Source organism: Buteo buteo, chromosome 16, assembly GCF_964188355.1.
Source record: "Buteo buteo chromosome 16, bButBut1.hap1.1, whole genome shotgun sequence".
NCBI lineage: Eukaryota > Metazoa > Chordata > Aves > Accipitriformes > Accipitridae > Buteo > Buteo buteo.
Genome location: NC_134186.1, coordinates 15496139 through 15519331, shown reverse-complemented (window position 1 = coordinate 15519331; position 23193 = coordinate 15496139). Strand labels below are relative to the sequence as shown.

The 23193-nt window shown below is 37.3% G+C and overlaps 1 protein-coding gene across 1 annotated transcript in view; it reads left to right on the top strand.

The window, feature by feature from the left end:
- The window catches only part of OTOG (otogelin), a 112773-nt gene that overhangs the window by 49553 nt on the left and 40027 nt on the right, over nucleotides 1-23193 (top strand). Inside the window, exons 24-33 of the mRNA XM_075047062.1 lie at nucleotides 5180-5287; nucleotides 9450-9588; nucleotides 9841-9975; nucleotides 11031-11177; nucleotides 11804-11923; nucleotides 12757-12873; nucleotides 15321-15477; nucleotides 16522-16548; nucleotides 19338-19505; nucleotides 21682-21960. Of these exons, the coding sequence (XP_074903163.1) occupies nucleotides 5180-5287; nucleotides 9450-9588; nucleotides 9841-9975; nucleotides 11031-11177; nucleotides 11804-11923; nucleotides 12757-12873; nucleotides 15321-15477; nucleotides 16522-16548; nucleotides 19338-19505; nucleotides 21682-21960 (1397 nt within the window). The remainder of the gene's footprint in view (nucleotides 1-5179; nucleotides 5288-9449; nucleotides 9589-9840; nucleotides 9976-11030; nucleotides 11178-11803; nucleotides 11924-12756; nucleotides 12874-15320; nucleotides 15478-16521; nucleotides 16549-19337; nucleotides 19506-21681; nucleotides 21961-23193) is intronic.

The window sequence follows — 23193 nt, the reverse complement described above, 5'->3', positions numbered from 1 at the left end:
TTAATAGAAGTAATTACATTGACTATTTCATGTCTTAAAATATGTCTCCTTAGATGAATTCAAAGTCCTGTCCTTTTGGTATGTTTTTAGTATCCTTTTTCAAAAGACCTACTGCTTCTCAGTTTGAGAAGTAAAGCTCAGAATGTATTAATATTAGCATGAAAATAAAAGTAGTATTTTGTTCACACCTCTTCTGGGTAGCTCTGCCACTGCTATCACGCTAAGTATTTTTAATCTTTTTCTGATTTAGGCAGAGTTTTGGAGAGGTCTCTCAGGAAGACTTAATGTTTTCCAGCTAAATAAGGATTACCCCCTCATGGGGATACCATCATGGATATTGCACTCTACTGTGCAATTCTGTTACAAAGACTGCATCAACATTCATGTATTTGGGTGCTTCAGGAATGCATATTTATCCACACTGGGCTTTATGTGCTGATTTCTATTTCTGATGGCTACAGAGTTACAGCATGCTAAAGCTATTGGATTAAAGTTTATTTCCAAAGAGTAAATGTACCTCCATTGCAGTGCCATAACAAGACAATCCAGTTCTTTTCCATCCTCTTCTGCTCCGCAGACTTACTAGTCTTTTTGATACATTTCAGTGCTCGTTATTTCCTCTTGCAATACTTCCACAATGCTGTTGGTCTCCTACTTTGTAGTTTACACTAGCAGCAAGCAAATTTCTTTTTCTTTTGTTTTTCTGTTCTTTTCTTTTCTGTTCTTCACAGTAAAACTTCACCAGTATCAGTCATATTCTTGACCACCTTTTTATATTACCTTCTGTTTTTCCATGTGTTTTTAAGAAGAGAATCATTGAACTGTATGTTGTTTGGTTTGAAAGAAAAACTTGTGTTACATTTGGAGTTACTTTCTGAAATTCTTTTCATTACAGAAAGATACCGGGATGACACTTTGGCATGTGTCTGCAAATACACATTCATTCCCCAAAAGCACAATTAATGTTCATTCCCGCCCCCCCCGAAGTGTACCATTCTTTTCAGAAGAAGCAGTGATGATAGATCAGGGACAGCTACTGTTGTCCTCTTGGCCATTCACAAATGGCAATTTTTTTGGTACCTCACTTTCCCATGGAGTCCTATCTTAGATGATTTTTAGCACTGGATTACACCCATACTATTTGTGAAGAAAATGGTACTATTGGAGGGCAGGTAGAGAGAGGTTTTAATCCAGTGTGCTTAATTAAAAAAATTGAGTTGTAGCCCTCAGGTAATATTGGTAGATTCGAGGTACAGCTGAGATGACACAGAAAGGTATCGAACATCACACCAATACAGTGACAGTCCAGGTACTTCTTATTTGTGCAATAGGCTGGAACAAACTACAAACCTCAGCCTTCCTTCCCCTCAGTCTTGCCTTGGGCTATGTGCTACCTGATGATGACACAGTGTGTACCACTTCCTTATGCAGCTGTGAGAGCTATGGGTACTTTCAGATGACCCCCACCTTCTAGTCCTGATGGGACTGTGAGCAGGGTGGGAGAGGCCCCTGCTTTGAACCCTCTTTTTTTTCTGATGGTCCTCAGTCCCTGCCCTCTTCTTGTGTTCCTTCCCTACACCACAAACTAAAAAATAAAACATATGGGGGGAAAAAAGAAGTGGTAATGAAAGTGTTCTTACCCTCATTCTTTCAGTTGCTTTGATTAATTCCCATAGTATTTTTATACTTAGAATGAGACGTGTCAAGAGAGTCCCTCTCTTGCTTTATTCTCCTGTTGCAGCAAAACCTGTACCCAGGTTTTATGCAGTGATGAGTATTACACTTGTGATGTGTGAGATGATTTTGCTCTCTTCTATCCGCAACAATCAGTAGAAGGTGTGTAGAGGCAGGAGCTGCTTTTTGCTCAAGGGGACTTCAGAGGAGGCACAGGCAATGGATGAGCCAAATTTTCAGAGGCCTCTGTGGAAAAGGTTGCAGAATATGGGAATCTGCATGAATCCCTGTCATTCTACTTCTTGCTCTTGTTTTTCTTACTCTCATCTACCTTTGGTCTTTAAGCTGCTGCTACAGTTTCTGTGAATTTTCTTTTTTAGGGCCCAATCTGCTTAGCATCAGTAAGATGCTGATGGTAGAGCTGAACAAAGGAGGGTTTCCCAATACAGGGTGAAACTGCAGAAGTGCATGCGTCTGACTATCTCAGTTGAAGCATTGACATCAGTGGTTACACAGAAGGATACAGCAAGGATACTAAAACCCCTTTAAGCATTCTGCAAAATTACTTAATATTTATTTATAATAAACTGCGGGGGGAGAAGAGGTGGACTGTAAAAAGCTCCCCAAATGAGTAAGGAAACACTCAGCAGGAGTGTAGTAACTCTCCCTGTCTAGGCAGTGAGTGAGCTATAATGAAGCTCTTAGGTGCTACAGTAACATTATCAACATCTACTGTTTTTTAAAAATTTGTTTATCCTCCTTTCTGCTTAGGGAAGTCATGGGTGGTGATTGAATTCTGGTGTTAGAAACGTTATCTACTGCTTATTTCATTCTTTTTACTTCCCTTAAACTGTATTACAGGCCTTTGTAGGAAGATTTATGAAACCCTCAGAGAGCAGATGTGGTGCTGGGGCAGAAGGGTTTGTGGCTGCATAAATCAGTTGGCAGTAGTCTGTTGCCCAGGGGAAGGGAATATACAACCTGTTGAAAACTGTTCTGGTGGAGACTGAGAGTTGTTTTTTTAGTGTTCTGGTTCAGATTTGTGGGCTTTGCAGAAGCAAAGCAGTGTTTGTTGACTCACACGACATGCATTGCTTCTCATGATGTCTTTACCAAGATTATTTGCATATTTGTGTGTAAGTGGACGAACAAAGCTAGAGATAATAATGAGATAGTAATGAAACTGAATGTTCAGTATGGTGAAGTGTGATAGCTATCGTTGTATCTTTACAGTTCATTGTAGCTTGGACAGTAAGTATAGGCATCAAGAAAAATGTCTGATACTTCAAAGGGGAGCTGTGCAAGGCCTCTTTGTAGGGTATTTGTGGTGAATTCTTAGATCATTGAAATCTATCCATTTGCTTGGCTTTACAAGAGAGAAAGCTGTTATCGCTTGTTTCAGCCAGGGTAATAATGTGAGGAAAAAACTGCATTTAGTGTTACTTTGTCAGTCTGGCACTCTTTGTTTCTGAACATGCCCTGTTTAGTTCTGAGCAGCTTTAAACCAGTGGGAATTTCAGTCTCACAGGTGATTGTCTTCAAGTGACATAATACTTGAAATAACTATGGATTACAAGGAATGCTTTGCATACGCTGAGGGAAAAATACAGTTTTTCAGTTTACTGGAGGAGGGGGTTTTATGATGTCTGCACATTCCCATTAAGAAGAGCTACAGAGTTGTAAATTTCCATCTGATAAATAACACACTGAAGAAGAGGCTAAGTCATAGTACACAAATTATGAGTTCATTAATATGAGCAAATAAAATCTTTCCTTTTGGGTAACAGGGAGGAAAAAAAGTGTCATCAGCCTGTTTGTCACGTATGCACTTCACACCTATGATCTCTTGTCTGTGGTGCAGTATCTTGCCCATATTACAGTGCTAAACATCAGAAACACCAAATCTGTTTTCTTCAGAAAACTGTTAGGAGCACAGGAAAACCTGTATAAAATTTGTATTACTACCGAGAGGTACTGGAATTGTAAACAATACCTTGAAAAAGAAAAAAAGTTACCAGCTCAACAGCACCATTTTAAGATACTTGTTTATTTCCCAATACAAATACATTTCAAAATTTAGCATTTAGAAACAGGGATAATTGTAGGTTGTGTGGTACCTGTAAGAAATCCTTTTACTGTGTAACTAGCATGTTAGTTGCTCCAGCTTCTTATGTTGTATTGAACAGGATCCTCTGTAGGAACAGATACAGAACACAAATTGGAGCTACAACAGTTAGTGTGAAGGACACTGCTGTAGCTTATCAAGAGTTTACATTTCACAGTTTTGATTTGGCAGATTGATTTGTCATCAAAGGTGGTGTTCTGTCTGTTATTGGACCTTTAGATCCTATACTGATACCTGTTTGCCTATCTCATAGCATTACAATATTTTTAAAAAATGTATCAGTCTTTGTGAGAAAGACAACTTTCTTGGGCTCAGTGAAAAGATAGCTTTTAAAATAAAATAATTCAATATTTTTGGTATATTTCTTTAGATTTATTTGTAGAATCTGAGATGTTTCTCTATCTAACTCTTATATTTCAATTTTTCTGGATATTATTAAAAGCCACAAATATTTACTTTAAAACTTAGACTAGTTGCTTTATTTAGTCTTGCTGGGCAGGAATTCTTCTGTTCTTTCAATGTTAATGGAATCTTTTTCACAATTTTTTTGAATTTTCAGTTTTTACTCTAAGAGTTGTGATTATAAGCACAAATTTATACATTAGTCTTGAATTGTAAATAGCTATGTGTATGGTTACTTGTGTTATCATGAAAATCACCTCTGAAGGCTGCGAGGATATTTCTGCTAATAAAGTTAAGTATATTTGTGATTGCTTGCATGAAGGTGCTAGTTGTACAGAAATACATACTCAATTAATTTTGTGCAACCAGGATAGCTCTTTTGATACTGATTAAATTATTCATAGAGCAAGAGCAGTAACTATAGCTGTAGGAAAACTATGCAGCAAATGAAAGCTCTTTAAATCAGGTGAAGAAAAGAAGAGAACAAGAAGAAATTATCATTTAAAAATTCTTGGAATAAATAAGCTACTGACATTTGATAGAGCACATATTACTAGAGCAAAAGGACATGGTGGCTCCTACATCTCTTGGAAGATCTGTTCGCTTTAGTTAAATATATGTTAATTGGCTAACTTACAATAAATTTGGTGAAATGTAGAGAAGGTTTGCAAAATCTTAGTTTCCCTGACCTTAAAATTTTTATGTAAATGAATAAGTCTTCACAGGGTTAGTGGTTGAAGGGTTAGTGCCCCAAGTGCTAGCGCTTACTAAAGATAAAATATTCAGGTACCTGTGAAAGGAAATTACCAAATTACTCATATATAATTATTAATAAAATTGTGCCTTTTCAACTTCAGAAGATTTTAAATATTATTTATTTTTCAGTAATAATAATTTAAAAGTTTAGGAAAATATTTTTGTATCTAGATACCAGGTGTACTTCTGCTGAATGTATATTTTTTGTTCTCATTTTGATAGTCTTGTTAAACATGGGGATGTGTGCTTGGTCGCTGATGAATGTCCATGTTCATGGAAAGGAAAGGAATATTTTCCAGGTGACAAAGTAATTTCTTCCTGTCATACATGGTAAGCAGAGATCTATTTAGGTGATTATTTCATTTTAGTTGTTTATTTGTAGATTGATTATTACTTCATGTTTCTTAATCATAAATTTCACACCAGCTTTTGGTAAATCATTTACCCTAATTTTGTATTTACATTTGTTTGAAGAGCTATTAAAATGGCATTTTTTTAGGGTTTGTTGTTTCAAAGAGCTTTTACTTAACAAAATAACAGCTATTTGGGATTTTTTTTAAAAAAACCCTCAATTTTAAAAAAATCACTTTTTTATTATCAAGGCAATCTAAGTTAATATTCCTTGGCCAGTGTTCCTAAAGTGCAGGTAAAATCCTTCAAATATTACACCTGAGTGATATTTGTTAAAGCTTTTTACTTATTCATTTTCACATTTAGCATTGAATCTGAGCAGTCTAGGGACCCAAAACATAGCCCTGTGGCCATAAGTATAAACCCACAACAATGATAAATTAAGATGAGTATGGAGCAACATCACATACTGAGCACAGTAACAGATAAATTGGTTGCTAATTGCGTGTGTGGATAAGATGACCAATGAATCAATCACCTTTTAAAGGAAGTGTTCCAATAGACAAGGGTTGATAGGATCACTCAAATACATGCAGAAACCTATTCCTGTTACTATCCAGTGTTGTAAATGCAGCATATACCCTATAGCTATGTTACTCCGCGAAGTTTCCTTGAGCCCTCTCAGTAGAATATGGTACACTACCATTTCAGTAAGCTTTACAAGAGCTAAGATGTGAAAATACGCCATATCTGCACGATCCTGAAGCAAACTTGTTTCATGATGGTTCCTGCTTGTTTTCTTCTCTGACCACTGTTGAATGTTGCAAGCTGGCACGAAGCAGCACTATTTGTCTTACCAGAGCCTCAGAAAAATCAGCTGTACTGTCAAGCATCAAGATACTATGGTAGTGGTGTAGCCTCCAGCTTCTCAGCAGAGCAGTTCCTTCCTTTTGTCCCCTTCTTTTAGCTTACCAGGACCATTTAACTGGTGTCACCTGGTAAGCTACTGCTCCTGGCCTGCACAGCTCAGTATAGCCTAGTACAGTGAAGGCTTGTCCAGTCAGCACTATTCACTGCCTTGTCTGGATGTCGTTGCCCCCTCCAGCCTTGTGCTGACTGCCTACCTCTGCCTCTCGTCAGGTCCTCAGTATCTGCTCTAGAAGATATTTGTAGCCCTTTGGTCGACTGGTGAAACGACTTACAAGCCATCTCCACTGGGCAGGCAGGTAAAGCGACGCGGGTTACTCACCCCCTTATTTCCAAAGGCCTCTCCAGTTGGACGTGGTGTGGGAGTGCTTGCATCAGAAAGAACTATAATATCCCATTTAATCTTTATGAGACTTCATTAAAGGCAGCAGCAGTGCAGGCAGAAAGACACTGGATATTTAGCCTTCTCTTTTTCTGAGACCAGGCCCGTTAGTTCATGTACAAATTCTTAATGTTGTCATCACTTTTCTAGTCTTCCACATCCAGAAGCAAAGACAGATCAAGTGATAATGGCTTTTTGGCAATTAGTTGTCCACTGAAAGATTGGAAGTCTGTAACAAGCTCTGCTTGATACAAAGTGTATAAAGTCTTAGAGAACGCTGTGTGTGTATGCAGGAGTGTATTTAATAAGTCAAGGGAAATGTGCATTTTTGCTCATGCAAAGCATAAGAATACGCCTGTGCAAACAAACCCACTTAGGCACTTATAGCAGTTATGATGGCTTTAGTGTTATTTAGTGCACAGAAATAGTGTTTATTGATACTAAATATCATCTTAATCATATCTGATGTAGTATTAGCAACGTAACTATTAAACTGATTTGTCTATTGAGCAGTAAAATGGCAAATAAAATAATTTCTTAAATTTGCAAACCTACCAGTGGAGTGCCTGGAGCTTTCAGCCCAGGCTCTGGGGTCTGACTGAACTGTGGTTCTAGGCTTCCCAAGTTTGGTTTTCAGTGCAGCTGCCTGAAATTGTTATCATGTGCTGGCGAGATTAAACACAAAAGGTTATTACACTAACTGAAGGTATCAGTGCAGCATTTTGGTGCTGTGTTGTGCAGGGTAAAGTGGGTGGTGCAGTTAGCTATGCTGGTTTGCTGTCGTACGTTGAGACCATTGATCAAATGCTGGTTAGTCTCTGCGGGCTGCTGAATTGGGCCTTCTGTGTTCTTAAACAAATACTTATTGGAAACACTTTTTTTAAAAAGCTAGCTGAAGTTTGGAAGACACTAGTAATCTGCTTTTCCAAGTAGGACCTTCTGGATTCTGATACTAAATGTTAGTTTACTTAGTATGAAACAAGACTGGTACACCAGTCATTGTGTACCTCTTAAGCCCTTCCTTCTCAATGTAAATGTGTTAAAACTCCTGAAAAGAAAAGTATGCAAAGGAGCTCACTACTTTTCACATGTTAAGAAATGTTTCTGCACAAGCCCTTAACAGATCAGCATGTGGAGGAGGATTTGATTAGCCAACAGTAAATCTAAAACCTAATGACTCACAGAGAGCATGAGAAGCAGCACTTATTCTTTCAATCCAAATATAATTTCTTCTATTTGCCTCTTTCTCCATAAACTTGATTATGTTCCTGCCTTAGGTACCGCTTTGAGGTGACTAGTGTTAGCTGGGCGAGTCCCACTACCATCTACTTGTGCTTTGGTACAGCAAACCCTTTTCACATGTCCTACTTTAAAATTTATTTAGCTGTGTGCTTAGTGTATTTATATATGTAGTTATACAAAACACAAGCAACGAGTCAAATCAATGATGTGATAAGCGGAGTCTTGGAAAATCTGGAAAATGAGGCGAGGTTGGTGCAAGTTACATGCTAAGGGAACAGAAGAAAACATGATACTACTAATAGTTGGAGCTGCCTAGATTTTCTAGATTATTGCTGCTCTTTTGAAAACAGTGGTGTTCTGACCTTGTCATATATGATAGCAATATGAACAGAAAAGTAAGTTATACTGACAAAAAACTTCATCCTGCTTGGTGCTTCAGTACATGAGATGCTAAACATGAGTGATTTGTCAAATATTTCTGTAAATCACTTTAATACTTTAGTTGTAAACTATGAAGCATTTCATTTAATCAAGAAATTCAAAATTCAGCATTTTTGAAAATAGACTTAGATATGTGCTGAAATTATATCACATACTTAATTTAACCTATATTTATAAAATGTACCTGTAGTAAAGCTATACCAGGGCACCAGTTCTGCTGTCTTTATTGGGGCAAGTTTTTAAGTGTCCAGGTGATTTAGAAACATAAAAAATAAAATTGTAAAAATGACTTGTGGATACAGGAAATTAAATTCTATCCATTATTTATAAATCTTATGTCATTTCTGAAAATGTTATTTAGATTGCAACAGGGTGGTGCAAAAAGAGACATAGTATCCAGTGCTACAAAGCCTCACTGTTAGGCAGTTACAAAGCAAAGGTAATTCGGAAAGGTCTGAACAATCACTTACTGTATGTGTGACAAAAGCATTTTGATGCTTAAGGTGGCAATAGACAGAACTTGAACTATTGCAGAAGTCCCTAAACTGTTAGGCTAGGCTTTAGGGGTGATAATACCTAGGCATCTGAAAAAAAAAAAATAGAAAAGCCCAACAACCCAAACCACAGTTCTTTCAAGGAACCTAAGCACCAAAATAGCGCTACCAAAATTTTTCCTTTGCACTTCTATGAAATTATCGTTCAAGCAGAGACTGAATAAAGTTGGTAGTAGTAGGACACATTGCTTGTTGATTCTGAGATTCAGCTTGTATAGAAACAAATGTTCTGTGAGAAGCTGAAAAAGAAAGCTTTACCCTTGTTGCACATTATTGATGGGAGTTACTAGAGAATAAATTGTATTACTTTGGGTGGCAGTTTTTGTTTTCTTGTTTCAACAAAAGAAATGCTCTTTTGGTGTCTATATATTCTGGAACCTATACATTCTAACAGGAAGAAACACAGACTGTGAGAGTTCAATATGTACTCTTTTTTTTTTTTTTTCCAGAGAATCAATTTACATATGCTGCTTCTATTTAACAATGCTTCTGTCCATAGTCGTCATACTTGCATGGCTTTTGGTTTATTGCTTCTCAGTGCAATATTGTCTGTGGTTACAGTTGATATTACCATTATTGGTCATACATTTTTCAGCATTTGCCAGCGTGGATCATTTCAATGCACCTTCCATCCTTGCCCATCAATGTGTACTGCATATGGGGATCGGCATTACAGAACATTTGATGGACTAACATTTGACTTTGTTGGAACTTGTAAGGCTTACCTAGTTAAGGTGAGACTTTTCTGTAAAGCCTCTGTAAAACTGGATTTAAAAACTACCTGTTAAAAACTACTCTTCTACTTATTTCCAACCTGTACATTTTATTGAATCCTACATGCTATTTTTTATGCTTTGATGTTGCTTAGACTTTGAATCATACATAACATAATAATTATACACTGAATTTTCTGCTGATTGAACTATGTAACAATATACATATTAGTATATTTTAAAGTGTCCATTTCTTTTCTTTTTTTCCTTCAGGGTACTTCTTCAACCAGTTTTTCTGTTATTATAGAGAATATTAACTGCTTTAATACTGGAATAATTTGCAGAAAAAACATTTTCGTTAATGTTGGAAAATCTTTTTTAATATTTGATGATGAAACTGGAAATCCAGTAAGTTTCAGTTTTTAACACTGATCAAAAGGTAGCATATGTACTTCTCTGGGTGTACCTAAATAGTAGAGGCATAAATGTCTTTACCATGAATGCTGATCACATCTGTATTGTTCAATGGAAACCTTAAACAAAATTTTGTCTATATTGCACAAAAATGTTAGATTAAATGATCATAATTCTTTTGTTTACACTTAATTCCTGTTTAGTGTCTTAGGAAAAATCCAAATATTTTGAAGTCAGTGGGAGTTTTGCTATTAATTCCACTAGAACTGAGTTTAGTCTGGTCTAGAATGTATAGAAGGAATATTCCTAAACAGTTGTAAAAAATAAATTGCAGTCCCTGGTATATCCTCCACAGCCTGAATGTCATTTTTGTTTTGGCCAAACTGCAAACTCTATTGCTGTAAATACTTAGTAATTTTAGTATAAATAGTACTATTTACAGTTTATAGACTGACTATACAAAAGAAGTTGTGTCTCTTTGTATGAGGTAGCATATAATCAAACCAGACGTCTTAGTCCATGTTACAAATAATTTGGAATCTGATTGTTATTGGATGGAGAGAAGAAGGCTTTATGTAAATAAGACCACAATCTCTGGACATATTTAGACAATTCCTTATTTCAAGAAGATGCTGTATACATCTCTATACCTATCCATATTCAAAAAAAGCATGTGGCTAAGACCTTCTGAATGCAATGGTGTATAACTAAGTGAAAACCGTCACCAGGAACCTTAAGACTAATTTTTTTACCTCCTAGATGAACCACTAACATTTTAATCTTCACTCCAGTTGCTGTTACCCACCCTGTGAATTTGATATAAAATCAACTTTTAAAACAGGAAAATCATAGAAATACAACACAGTTCACAATCAAAATCCAGACTGCTTTTGTTTAAGCATTTATCCTTGTGTGGCCTTCTGTCAGTTCTTCGACTTCTGTCTGAGAACCATTTTGTTCATTTTATTTAGGTGTTTCATTTCCTGTCAAGTGAACATTTTGTGAAGACATTACTTACATTATAAGCTGCCTTATTTTATTTTGAACAGAGCTTGTCTAGTTACATAGATGAACTACAAAAAATACAGTTATGGAAAGCTGGATTTTTCACTGTTGTTCATTTTCCTGATGAGCACATCACCATTCTTTGGGATCAGAGAACAACGGTTCATGTGCAGATGGGTCATCAGTGGCAGGTAAGTGGAAGTCAACACTCTTATGGCCATTTCTTTGAGGTATTTATATAAGTCTTATTAAGTAAGATGTTACCATTATTCAGAGAATAGACAATGTGTCAGAAATCATGTAGAAACTCATTGACAGTCAAGGAGAGAAGCATTCAACTACCTTGTCAATTAAAATATTCATTCTCATTTACTTTTTTTTTCTAGTGACTATTTACTGTCTAACTTCTGTAACAACAGAAACAAATATCTTTGAGGCAACATTCTCCTTCAGTACTTGTTCCTTATATGGCTGGAGCAGATGTTATTTTGCTGAAGCATTAAAAAGCACATAGCTAGCAAACAGGTCACTTCTCTGAACAAGAGATCAGCTCCTTTCTCAAAGGCTTGGGATACGTAGTTGAAAGGGAATAATATTGATGTTGTCAAAATAAAATATTTTCCATAGCTTTATTATCACAAAGAGCTGAACTGTTTTGGCTGAAATTTCACTGAAAAGGATCAAATCCTGACAAATTTATAATTAAGCAACTGCAGACAGGAACTTAAGAAGCAAGCTTTGAAAACGGTCATGGCTGGTAGTGTTTTGTAACATGTGGAAATAAGTTTATATATTTATTTTTTTTTTCCCCCCCCAGGGTAAATTGACTGGATTATGTGGAAATTTTGATTTGAAGACAGTAAATGAATTGAGGACTCCAGATAATTTTGAATTAACAAACTCACAAGAGTTTGGAAACAGCTGGACAGCTGTAGAGGTACATTGTAAAAAGAACGTGTTTGCTAGTAGATTTTTTGCTGTTACATCATATAAATCAGAAATTCATTCCTGGAAGTATCAATCAGGCAGCAATGCAAATGGCAATATCAGTGGTTCTTACAGATACCATAATCCATTAAGAAGAATCACCTTTTTTCTACACAGCTCTATAATGTAGAGAAAAATGCTTTGCAATGTTCTGAATCTAGAAGTGGTTTTGTAGATGTTGTTTGAATAGTAGTCTTTTTTTACATAATGGAAGAATTGTGGGTTTACTTTAGACTGTCATCAGTTTAGCTGATCTTTCATAGCTCGGTGATATTTAACTGAAACCATAGCAATGAAAAGAAAAAATATTCTTTCTATATGCTGTAAAGTTAAAAATTGAACTTTTTTAATGTCATGTGTCTAGTGGTGTTCATAGAAATGTTCCTTCCTAGTAGTTAGAGTAAAAAGGTCTGATTTCTGACACTTCTAATGTATGTTGTCCAAGTGAACTTTGTTATTATGTAAGCTACACTATTCAGGTGTAAGGACTGCAGATTGGGACTGCATGGCAGCTCTGTTTAGACCTGTATGTACATATGTGGTTTTCTGCTGCTCTCAAGACAAATGAAACATTTCTTCAGATTGTGTACTTTTCCTTTTCTGCAGATTATCATCCCCTTTTAATTCCATATCTTAGTCTGGCTTTAGTTTCATTAATGATGCATTTGTTTTGTGTTTTGCATCTCTTTTTTAAAAAAAGCAAAGCAAAATTATGCTTTGCAAGTCCAAACACGGAGTGGTTATGAAACAAGTTTCTCACCTTGATTTTGCTTTCTGATTAAGTGTGTTGACAGCTCTGACATTCGAAATCCATGCAGTTTGAATCCCCTTAGAGAGCCATTTGCCAAGAAGGAATGTGGAATACTGCTAAGTGAAGCGTTTGAAGCTTGCCATCCAGTGGTGAGTTGTGGTCACGTATAGAAAGATGTGAAAGTGAACATATCACTGGAGAGGAACTTTACTCTTCATAGAATCATAGAATCATTTAGGTTGGAAAAGACCTTTAAGATTGTCGAGTCCAACCATCAACCATGCCCACTAAACCGTGTCTTGAAGTGCCTTGTCTACTCACTTTTTGAATACCTCCAGGGATGGTGACTCAACCACTTGCCTGGGCAGCCTGTTCCAATGCCTGACAACCCTCTCAGTAAAGAAATATTCCCTAATATCCAATCTAAATCTCTCCTGCCGCAACTTGAGGCCATTTCCTCTCATCCTGTCACCAGCCATCTGACAGAAGAGACCAGCACCCACCTCACTACAGCCTCCTTTCAGGTAGTTGTAGAGAGCGATAAGGTCTCCCATCAGCCTCCTTTTCTCCAGGCTAAACAACCCCACTTCCCTCAGCCATTCCTCATAAGACTTGTGTTCCAGGCCCCTCACCAACTTGGTTGCCCTTCTCTGGACACACTCCAGCACTTCAATGTCTTTCCTGTAGCGAGGGGCCCAAAACCGAACACGGTACTCAAGGTGCAGTCTCACCAGTGCCGAGTACAGGGAAACAGTCACTTCCCTGCTCCTGCTGGCCACACTATTTCTGATACACGCCAGGATGCCGTTGGCCTTCTTGGCCACCTGGGCACACTGCTGGCTCATATTCAGCCGGCTGTCAGCCAGCACCCAAGGTCTTTTTCTGTCGGGCAGCTTTCCAGCCACTCTTCCCCAAGCCTGTAGCACTGCATGGGGTTGCTGTGACCGAAGTGCAGGACCCGGCACTTGGCTTTGTTGAACCTCATACAATTGGCCTCGGCCCATCAATCCAGCCTGTCCAGATCCCTCTGTAGAGTCTTCCTACCCTTGAGCAGATCAACCCTCCCTCCCAACTCAGTGTCATCCTCAAACTTACTGAGGGTGCACTCGATCCCCTCATCCAGATCATTGATAAAGATATTAAACAGAACTGGCCCCAATACTGAGCCCTGGGGAACACCACTTGTGACCCGTCACCAACCGGCTTCAACTTGCATCACTTTAAATCTTCATCTTGTCATCCATAACATAATAATTTGACTACTATAGCAAAAGCAAACACGAAGAAAATCTAACCCATATCTATTCGGATTCTAAAACGTGAATGTTTAGCTGGACCTGTTACAAGGACTATCTGCACTTAACTGACCTAGATAGTAAGCTACTTTGGCACCAATTTAGCATTCTGTAACATGGGTAGTCCTATTAGTCCCCTTTGTAATTAATGCAGACAAAATTATACCCAGTTTGTGTTATCTTTTTTTTTATCCCAAGCACTATTTGCATAAGCATAACCACTTGCTTTATTTTGCTCAAATGTATTACATAGCATGCACATTTTTCAGGCGTATTTAAATAAATTGACAGTTTCTTCCAGGCAGTATCGGATGTGAAGAACTCATTCCTAGAAAAAAATGCATATATCTCCTCACTCAGGCAACCACCTAAGGAAATAAATGAGCCATACAACATGTTCTGACAGTCAACAGGCTCAGGTTCAATTGGAAAATGAGGGGTGACTGATTGCTAGAGCTAGGTCTTATATGGAAAATTGACATATCCCAAGATGTTCAGGTATTGAGACTGTGTTCGTGGCTTAAAGAGTGTAAGAGTCAGAGTGATTCCTAGGGAGAGAGGAGATTTCATATGAAAGACAACCAGGAATCTTGCAGGGTTGCTTTATATATTATTTTGGAAGAAAGGGGAAGCTGCTGTTAAAGTTCTATTAATGTAGCATGCACTGTATAACATAGGTAGCAACTACATTCCTCAAAAGTGTGTAAGTATTACTCAAGTGCAAATCCATGTAGAACATGTAACAATTCAATAAGCAAATCAGCATTGACAGTTTTCTTTGAAATGTTGTCACTTAAGACTTCAAAATAATTTAAGGGAAAAATCACAAATTCGCCTGTGAAAATGTCTTACAATATGAAGAGAATGAACCACTCTCACATGAAGAGTTTTCCATCTACTTTATTATTTCCTGCATTTTATGTATATCTCACTTTCATAACACTTCTGATGTTTATTGATTTGTGATCAGTTTAGAGACAGTTTCTCTTATTTTGTAAGTTTCTTTGTAGTTTATTATGATTTAAATATTATAAGACCATACAAAACTCAAGCTCACATCAACATCTTAGTGTGCATGTTTTTAATGGGTCATTGATTTAGTTGTGCCACTGGGTACTGTGTAAGATTTTATGTGTTCTAATAAACTGTTTTTCTTGTGTCTCGGGAAACATTTAAATTAAAATCTTTGTTACTTCAAAGTCTTACATATTAGATTTTGAAAGATTCACAGCTTTTTGTATAGAGGTGATTGTTGCCAATGTCTATATGAATATTTTGATAAGTGGTGTTTATATTTCCAGATTGACGTCACCTGGTTTTACTCAAACTGCTTGACAGATACATGTGGCTGTAACCAAGGAGGTGACTGTGAGTGTTTCTGTACAAGTGTATCAGCGTATGCCCATCAGTGCTGCCAGCATGGAGTTGCTGTAGACTGGAGGTCCCCTAGAGTGTGTCGTAAGTTTACTTAACGAGTGTTGCCAGTGGCTGCCGCTGTCTGCATTCATAAGACCCAGACCTGAAAAATCAATCACATTAAATTGCCTGGGGCCATGAATTGAATCACTAAGCCACACTGGTGGGAAGATGAGTGGATGCGTCTCACTGCCCTCCATGTTCATTTTGATCTAGCTGGATTACATGGTTCTTTCTGTATTTGTGGGTGATACACTTCTATTTTTAATTCCTTGTCCTATGATGTGAAAGGAAAAATCATGGGAAGTCTATATTAGCATATGGCATGCATCCCTCAAACCAAAGTTACAAAGTTAACAGCTCAAGTAATTTCCATCTTCAGGAAGTCTTCAGTTCTTAACAGGGTCTAGGAAATATAGCTGCCTTACTGCTGCCCCCAGAGCAAGTGTGAAATATAAAGGTCTTCTGAAGAAAAACAAGTAGTTTTTTTAAGCAGGACTTTGTCATTACCTTAGTATCCCTATTCAACTGTGCTTAGAAGTTGTAAAATATCTGAGGGCTTTTTCTATGGCACCTAGTGCAAATGCCTAACAGGAGACAGTCATTTCCCCAAAGATGTGATAAAAAAGTGCAAGATAGAAAGAATGGAAGGAAACAAGCATTTTTCTAACTTCACAGTTGCACAGAGAAAGTATGCAGCTTGTTCAAAGTCACGCAGGAAATTTGCCATAGAGCGAAAGGGTTACTCCAAATTTTTGATAGAAACGGTACACGTGCTTTGAAGTGACCATGGAAAGACAGCAAAGCTTAGTCTTAACCACTAGAGGTCACAAAGAGACAGCTGTAGCTATGTAAACTTAGTATTTCCTGCTAGAAAACAGTATTTTATTTAAGTCAGTGTAGTTTAAATTAGTATTTTATTTAAAGCAGTAATATAAATATTTGGCAATAATTTTTTTAATAAATGTTTTGTGTATGATCTAACTTGGCCAAGCATTTGGCTTACCCCTTAATCGTAAAGGCTAATGGAAACCTGTTTATCTGCAGCATACTTGCAACTGCATTTCTTTTCTTTTTATTTTTTAGCTTATGATTGTGAATATTTCAACAAAGGTAAGTCCTAAAGGAGATGATAAAATGTCAATAGAATCTTTGGTTTCTTCATATAAGTCTTAGTACTTTGTATAAAAATAATTGTGTTAATGAAAACAGTTGTGAATGATACGTTATTTAAATAGTCAAGATTCTGTTTTACTAGTTTATTTTGCTTTTTCAAAGGCTTTTCATTTCATAATCTTTTTAATTCCTGGCTTTTTCCCAAGAATACATGTTTAACTCATTTTCTTTGCATTTATGCATCGTGATTAAACAGTTAAATCATCAAGTAGTTAGTAAGACTATTCCATCCAATAGTACTAGTGGCACTACTTGCTTGAGGTATACTGCAGTTCAAAACTGATACCCAGTGTGTCTGTTAAACCAATCATGATCTCCTATGCAGCCTCCAGAGGGAGCTAGCTATTAAGATATTTCAACTTTTTGTGCCCAGATAGGGAATAACTCTCCATTTAGGTATGTTTGACCTAGCTTTAAGTTCCTGAGTGACAAGCATTGCTGCTGCATTAGAATGGCTCTCAGTGAGAGGTGCAAAACTTGTACAAGGTGCTAGAGTAAACCTTGAATCTGCACTGGGTGCTGTACTGCTGTGTTAACGCTGGCATCCATATTCAGACTATTTCAGAGTTATCTTGTGAGTGTCTGCATGGTTAGACATGGCATGCATGTAAGCCAACCTGATGAGAGGAATGGTCAGGACTCCTGCTATTTATTCTATAACTCTTTTTATCAAGCTCATATAGAAGCCTGTCTATCCAGATGATTCGTGATATTTTGGTCTTCTGTTAGACACCATATTGCAGCAGCTCACCCCCAGAACGATCTCTGAGAGGGACCAAGTTTAAAATAGAAGAGACTTGTGCAACGTGCCAGGCCCAAACGATACAGCCAAGAAATGTACATGTTCTGATACGCTGACTGCTGAAAAGATTTTGAGTGGGGTCAGATTGCTAATGAAGTGGATTTTTATCTAAATCACTACTTAAGTCTTTAAATTAATTTAAATAAAGACCAGTTGAATACAAGAGGTGATTGCAGTTTTACATTTCCTTTTTGGTTTGTGTTGTTTTATAAATGAAACACAGTCTGATACTGGATAATCTTATTGCGGTTGTAACAAATTGAAAGTGCAGGGACTCTAGCATCTGTGGTAGTAGTGGAGTGAATTTGGATGATAACATATACTTTTAAAGTGTGTTATTAGTTTTACTTTTTACCGAGTTCTCACTGACAGAAATTAGTTGAAATAGTGGAGAGTTGTGCATATGACCTGCTTGTAATAAACATGGTTATCATATGCTTCTCACTTTGTACCTTTCTACTGTTTGCAAATCCAGCTCATCGGTATTCAACATAGGATGTTTCAGAGCTGCCAATGGGGAAGAAAATAATCTCTAAACTGAAGATTTTCTTCTCTACCTCAAGTATAGTAGTGCTCCCCAGAATACTTAGTTTTGGAGACAAGAAGGTTAAGAAACTGTCATAGACCAGAGAGAGGTTTTGTCTATGCAACTGTGTCATTAATCCAGAGTGAAATAGTTGCAGTCCTACTAGAGGCAGGAGCAGAAGCTTTTTGTCTCTGGTAAGGGGAAATTCTCAGCAGGTAGCTGTGGTTTTTCAAGTTTTGGATGGGGCTGAGATATGAGACTTAAACATATAATAACATTTCCAGAACACTAGATGTTTTAATTAATTTTTAAAATGGTTTTCAACTCCCTGCACTGATGGTAACCAGGTATCGCTGTACGTGATTAGATAGGCATGGGCTTGTGTCCTAACTGGCCACCTATTTATACAATTAGAATCTAAAACTCTAGTTGCAGTGCAGCCTCCTTAGGATTTCCAATCTTAATAAATTTTAAGATTAGGGAGAACCAGATTTCGAGGGCAGGCTGCAAATTGCAGTCCAAACTTTTAACCTGTTGGAACAGATTTTAAGGGTCGATTGTATTAGCTGCAACTATCAGCTGAGAAGTTCTGGACACTTTTACCTTAGATGTATGCTTGCCATGTCCTGGCTTGTGGATAAAATGATAGTGAGATGAATTGCTCATGTGTGGTCTAAAATTCTTGGTTTTAACAGAGAAACTTGCAAAAATAATTTCAAATAACATTTTAAAATAAACTTTAAAATACTTTCCTACAGTGAAGTTGAAACTAAGTGAGGAAGTGTGACATTTAAGATTTGCGAATGGTAACTTCACATGCTTTTGCCTTTTTTTACTTAAAGATAAAATATGACCATTCCTTTGCTTATGATGCTGATTTCTTCCTGTCTCACTTCCCAGTGGTTATGTTTGTATCTACACTGTTCAAGGAGTTCTTCGATACTTGATGACAACAAACTTTTGTTCCCTGTAAAATGCCTCATACTTTGGACACTAATGAAAGAGGTTTTGACAAATAGTAGGAAGTGTATAATCAGTTCAACCATACAAATAAACAATTAGAGGCTCCCAGGGTGGTCCATAGAACATTGTTTACTTCTAAATTAAATAACTGAGCAGTCAGCTGACTTCAATAAAGTGACTACAAAACTAAAGTGAATGAGAGGGAGGAAAAGGAGAAGCTAATCTTGAATCTTGAATTGAAAATAGATATTTTGGACAGTTTTCAGAACATGTATTTTCTAAAAGAGTTTGGCTTTGTTTTGGTTGTCATTACAGTTTAGTGCATGACACATAGTGCTGTTTTCAGAGTGGAGAGATGTGTTTTTCTTTATGTGCTGTATTGTAATATTCAGAGCTCTTGATATGAAAGGTAATTCTGACTTTTTTTCTCAACAGTTCTGGGAAAGGGCCCATACAAACTGGTTAGCTATTTGGATGGAGAATTTGTAATGGCAGTGAAACTGGTGGATGGTGTTGTTTTCCCAGTGAGAGAAGAAGATATTGTTCCTGGACATGCAGTGAGCTTTATGCTGACTTCAGGACTTTATAAACCCAAAGCACATGGTAAAGTCACTGTATCCTAGAGGCTTAAATAAGGCAGAGCAAATTCTGCCCTTGAATATGAGCCAACCTTTAAGAATAGACCTGGGTCAAAATATTTTTTTTATCTGTCAGCTGATTGTGCACCTTAATGTTGTCTGCCAAAACTTTCATTTGGTTGGTTTTAATTAGATGATTGAAGCTTTTTAAACAAATGCTTTTAGTTGAAAAACAAAAGCGCCCCCCCGACCTAACCTTCAGAAGCACCAAACCAGTGTTGTAGTCCAGCGCTCCAGATATGTGTAGCTTCCTCCACCAGTTCTCTGGCAGAACTGGGGCACAGGAAAGAATGGTAGAGAAATGATACAATAAAAGTACTCCCTAATTCACTTGCTTTGCCACCATCACTCAGTGTCTGCCCATTGGCACTAACCTGAGCTGTGTAAGGGTGTGTACTGCAAATTTGTCTCCTTCAGGTCCCAACTTAAGTTTCTACTGAAGGAATGTGTTGCTTATTCAGCAGACGAAAAAGGTTTTGCACACCTTCAGACAGGTGGAGAAAGCTTACAAGAATATATTCAGCACTTTGTGACATTGATTAAATGCTAGAGTTGTCTGCATACGTGATTTTAATGCCCACAGAGCATTTAATGCCCACTTGAGTCTCAGTACAGTTTTACTGCCCAGAGTCCCCTGATTAGCTCTTTGGACAGCCTGAAGGTGGCTGTCTTTGTGTAATCAAAGAAGAGATATGGGTCAGTTGAAAAAATGACAAGCATTTGATTAGTAATACTGCTGTCTGTAGAACTGACACAAGAACTCATGTAACAGAATATCCAGGGCCAGATTTCTTTTATTAGTCATACTTTTGAGACACTTGTACATTGCGTTCAATTCAGGTTTGGAAAGGGAAGGTCAGTCCTACTGTTCTATTCCCCTATAAAAATCTCTTGCTCAGAATTTAACCTGGCAAATGGAATTTGTGCCTTATAGTCCAGTTTGAATGAGTGGCATTTCATCATTCGGCCGTGGAGGAGTTTATACAGGAGGAGTTTATACAATTGTTATGATATTTTTAATATCCATGTTTTCATTATATATCTGTGTTCTTGGTTCTTTGGTACCTCAGAGAAATGGATGTGTTTCATCAGTTTCAGACAAATCATGGACAATGGAAAGTTTTGGGCACTGATGTACTGATTGGCTATGTGGCAGGTATTATGAATCACACTCATTTGTGTGCAGTAACAACATGTCCATTGTTACTTATCAAATAGGTACTTGCCACAGACAATTAATAAAAAGATATTCGCAAGTGCCACTATGTTTTTCAGATTAATTGAAGTTTTTATGCTCAGGAAACAAGTTGGTTTTCCAGAAGTGTTATACCAGAATGTGATAGCATATCTGTTTAATAGACATCATTTGTTTTCTATGCATTCTTTTTTTCAAGAAATACTATCCAGGCCTGGAGGGTTAATTGATTTTACAGTAGTTTAATGGCTATTTTTAAGAGAATAGCAGAGTTTACAGCAAAATAGAATGAAGTAATTCTGTGAGCAACAGATGCCTGTAAGAGGCTCAAGATCTGCCACACTGCAAGTGGTTGTACAGAGGCTTGCTTGAAATAAGCAGTACTGTTTTCAGGGTAAGGTATCATGTGGGTACATTTGCCAGAAAACAAACTTTGCTGTTAACATTCTTAGGGGAAGGGCTAGAGAGCTGACTGCTTAGAAGTTAAGACATAAAGCTGTAAGCTGAATGCAAAATACGTTTTTGTAATTTTTTTTTAATGAAAGGCTGAGCTCTTAAGCTATGAATTCCTGATGGCAAATGTTACTTGTAAAGCTAGTTGAAGAAGTTTAAATTTTTATTAAATAAATGGCTTAGTGAAGGCTGTAAACTCAAGTTCTGCTTGACTGCAGGGCTATATTCCTTTATCCTGGTGTGGGCAAGTGTCTTAATCTGCTTGTATCTGTAGGGTATTTGGAAAACTAAATATCTATCAGAATCTAGCACTCTGAAATCCATATATAGTATATTTTGTTACTAGATTCAGGCTATTTTCACTGATAAGGCCAAAGTCAGCCTTCATTGCTCATGCTACTAATATCAGTACATCAGAATGAGTTTAATTTATATGCATATAAATGCATATGCATACATCAGCAAGTAAATGAGTTCTGTGTGTTTTTTTCAGATTTCAACTTGGTTTCATTTGAAACAGCTGAGAGACCAAACTATTTTCTTCAGTTGGCCTCCAATAATACTCTTGTTCTTTCTAAATGGGAAAAAAGAGAAGCATTTCACAACAGATCCACATTTGTCATTCACAAGAATACATGGGTTTCAGGATACAGTTCCTTTGAGTCATTTGCAAAACCAGGATACTTCATTCACATTTCAGCCTCTTCAGTTGAGCTTTTGAAGTACCATCATTCAGAGGAGTTCAGACTGTCGACCCTTTTTAAACTTGTAGGTAGGTAATTAAAGTTGCATTTTATGAAAAGCAGTTTGCTCCCTGTGAAAATATAGGCTAAATGGTATTGATATTTTCAGAGGTGATGATATTGCTTACTTCTCCCCTGCATCACTGGGAGTTGGGGGTAGTCTGTGGCATGCAGGCTCAAAATCTTCCCTGAGCTTTGTATTGAGCATGAGATTCTGTTTTCTTGTCAAAGGCCACTAAATAGCATAACACACAACTTTGCTGTATTTGCCAACTGGTTTTGGAAATACATAGCCCAGTGTGTAGTTTCTGGGCAATACTTGCTTTGTAGGTGGTGAAGAAATTCTTAAGGCATAGGAAAATCATACTGATGAATAATGGATTCATGAAGGGAATAGAAAAGGACTGAGTGCACCTCTAAAAGCTAAGGTCTGTGGATGACATTTTCCGCTCCTTTCCATCTGATTGCTGCCAAGAGAGAGTTTGCTGTACAGTGCATTCTCATTGTGAGCTTTTTTGCCTCCTCAGAGGTCATGCCATCCAGTGCAAAGGACCTTCCCTCTAGATTACACCTCTCAAACTTCAAGTTTCCCCTGAAAAACACCTTTACATTTATCCACGTGCCCACTCACAGAGGCTCTGCTTTTTGGGATGTTATCCCCTAGTGTTTCAGGCATCATCTAGCTGGAGATATATGCCTCTTCTTGGGGATCTAGATGTCTGTTTCTGTAATGTTTCTTGGACAGCTACAGCTCTTGCATACACAATGTAGACTGCTGTGAGAGTGTTTCTAACTACTTGAGAGATTCCCATTCCTCTAATAGTAGTCACATTCCACTGAGACATAAGGATCAGAAATGTAGGAGATATTCTTAGGATCCTTCATAGGAGCTGGATCCAGAAGTTGCTCCGACAAGAACTGATGACAAAACACACACTGAAAAAATCACTAATCAGTCAAACTCACTCTTTTTTAGATTAGTAAGGAAAAGAAATAATAAGAATAGCTGTTCTTACATATTCTTAAACACTCGGGAACCATGCCATGAAATGAAGATGGCCTTACGGGTGAAGAAAAAGGTGCAGGAGTTATATTAGCCTATGAAGTAAAGCAAAGCAGACTATTGATGAAACCATCATTTGCTTTAGTGTCTGCTTGTCTGGCCACATCAGATAGATCAAAAGCATTCATATGCCTTTATTTATGAACTTCAGTGACAACTACTACTTGCTGAAACCACTGGCTGTTGTGTGGTATATAAA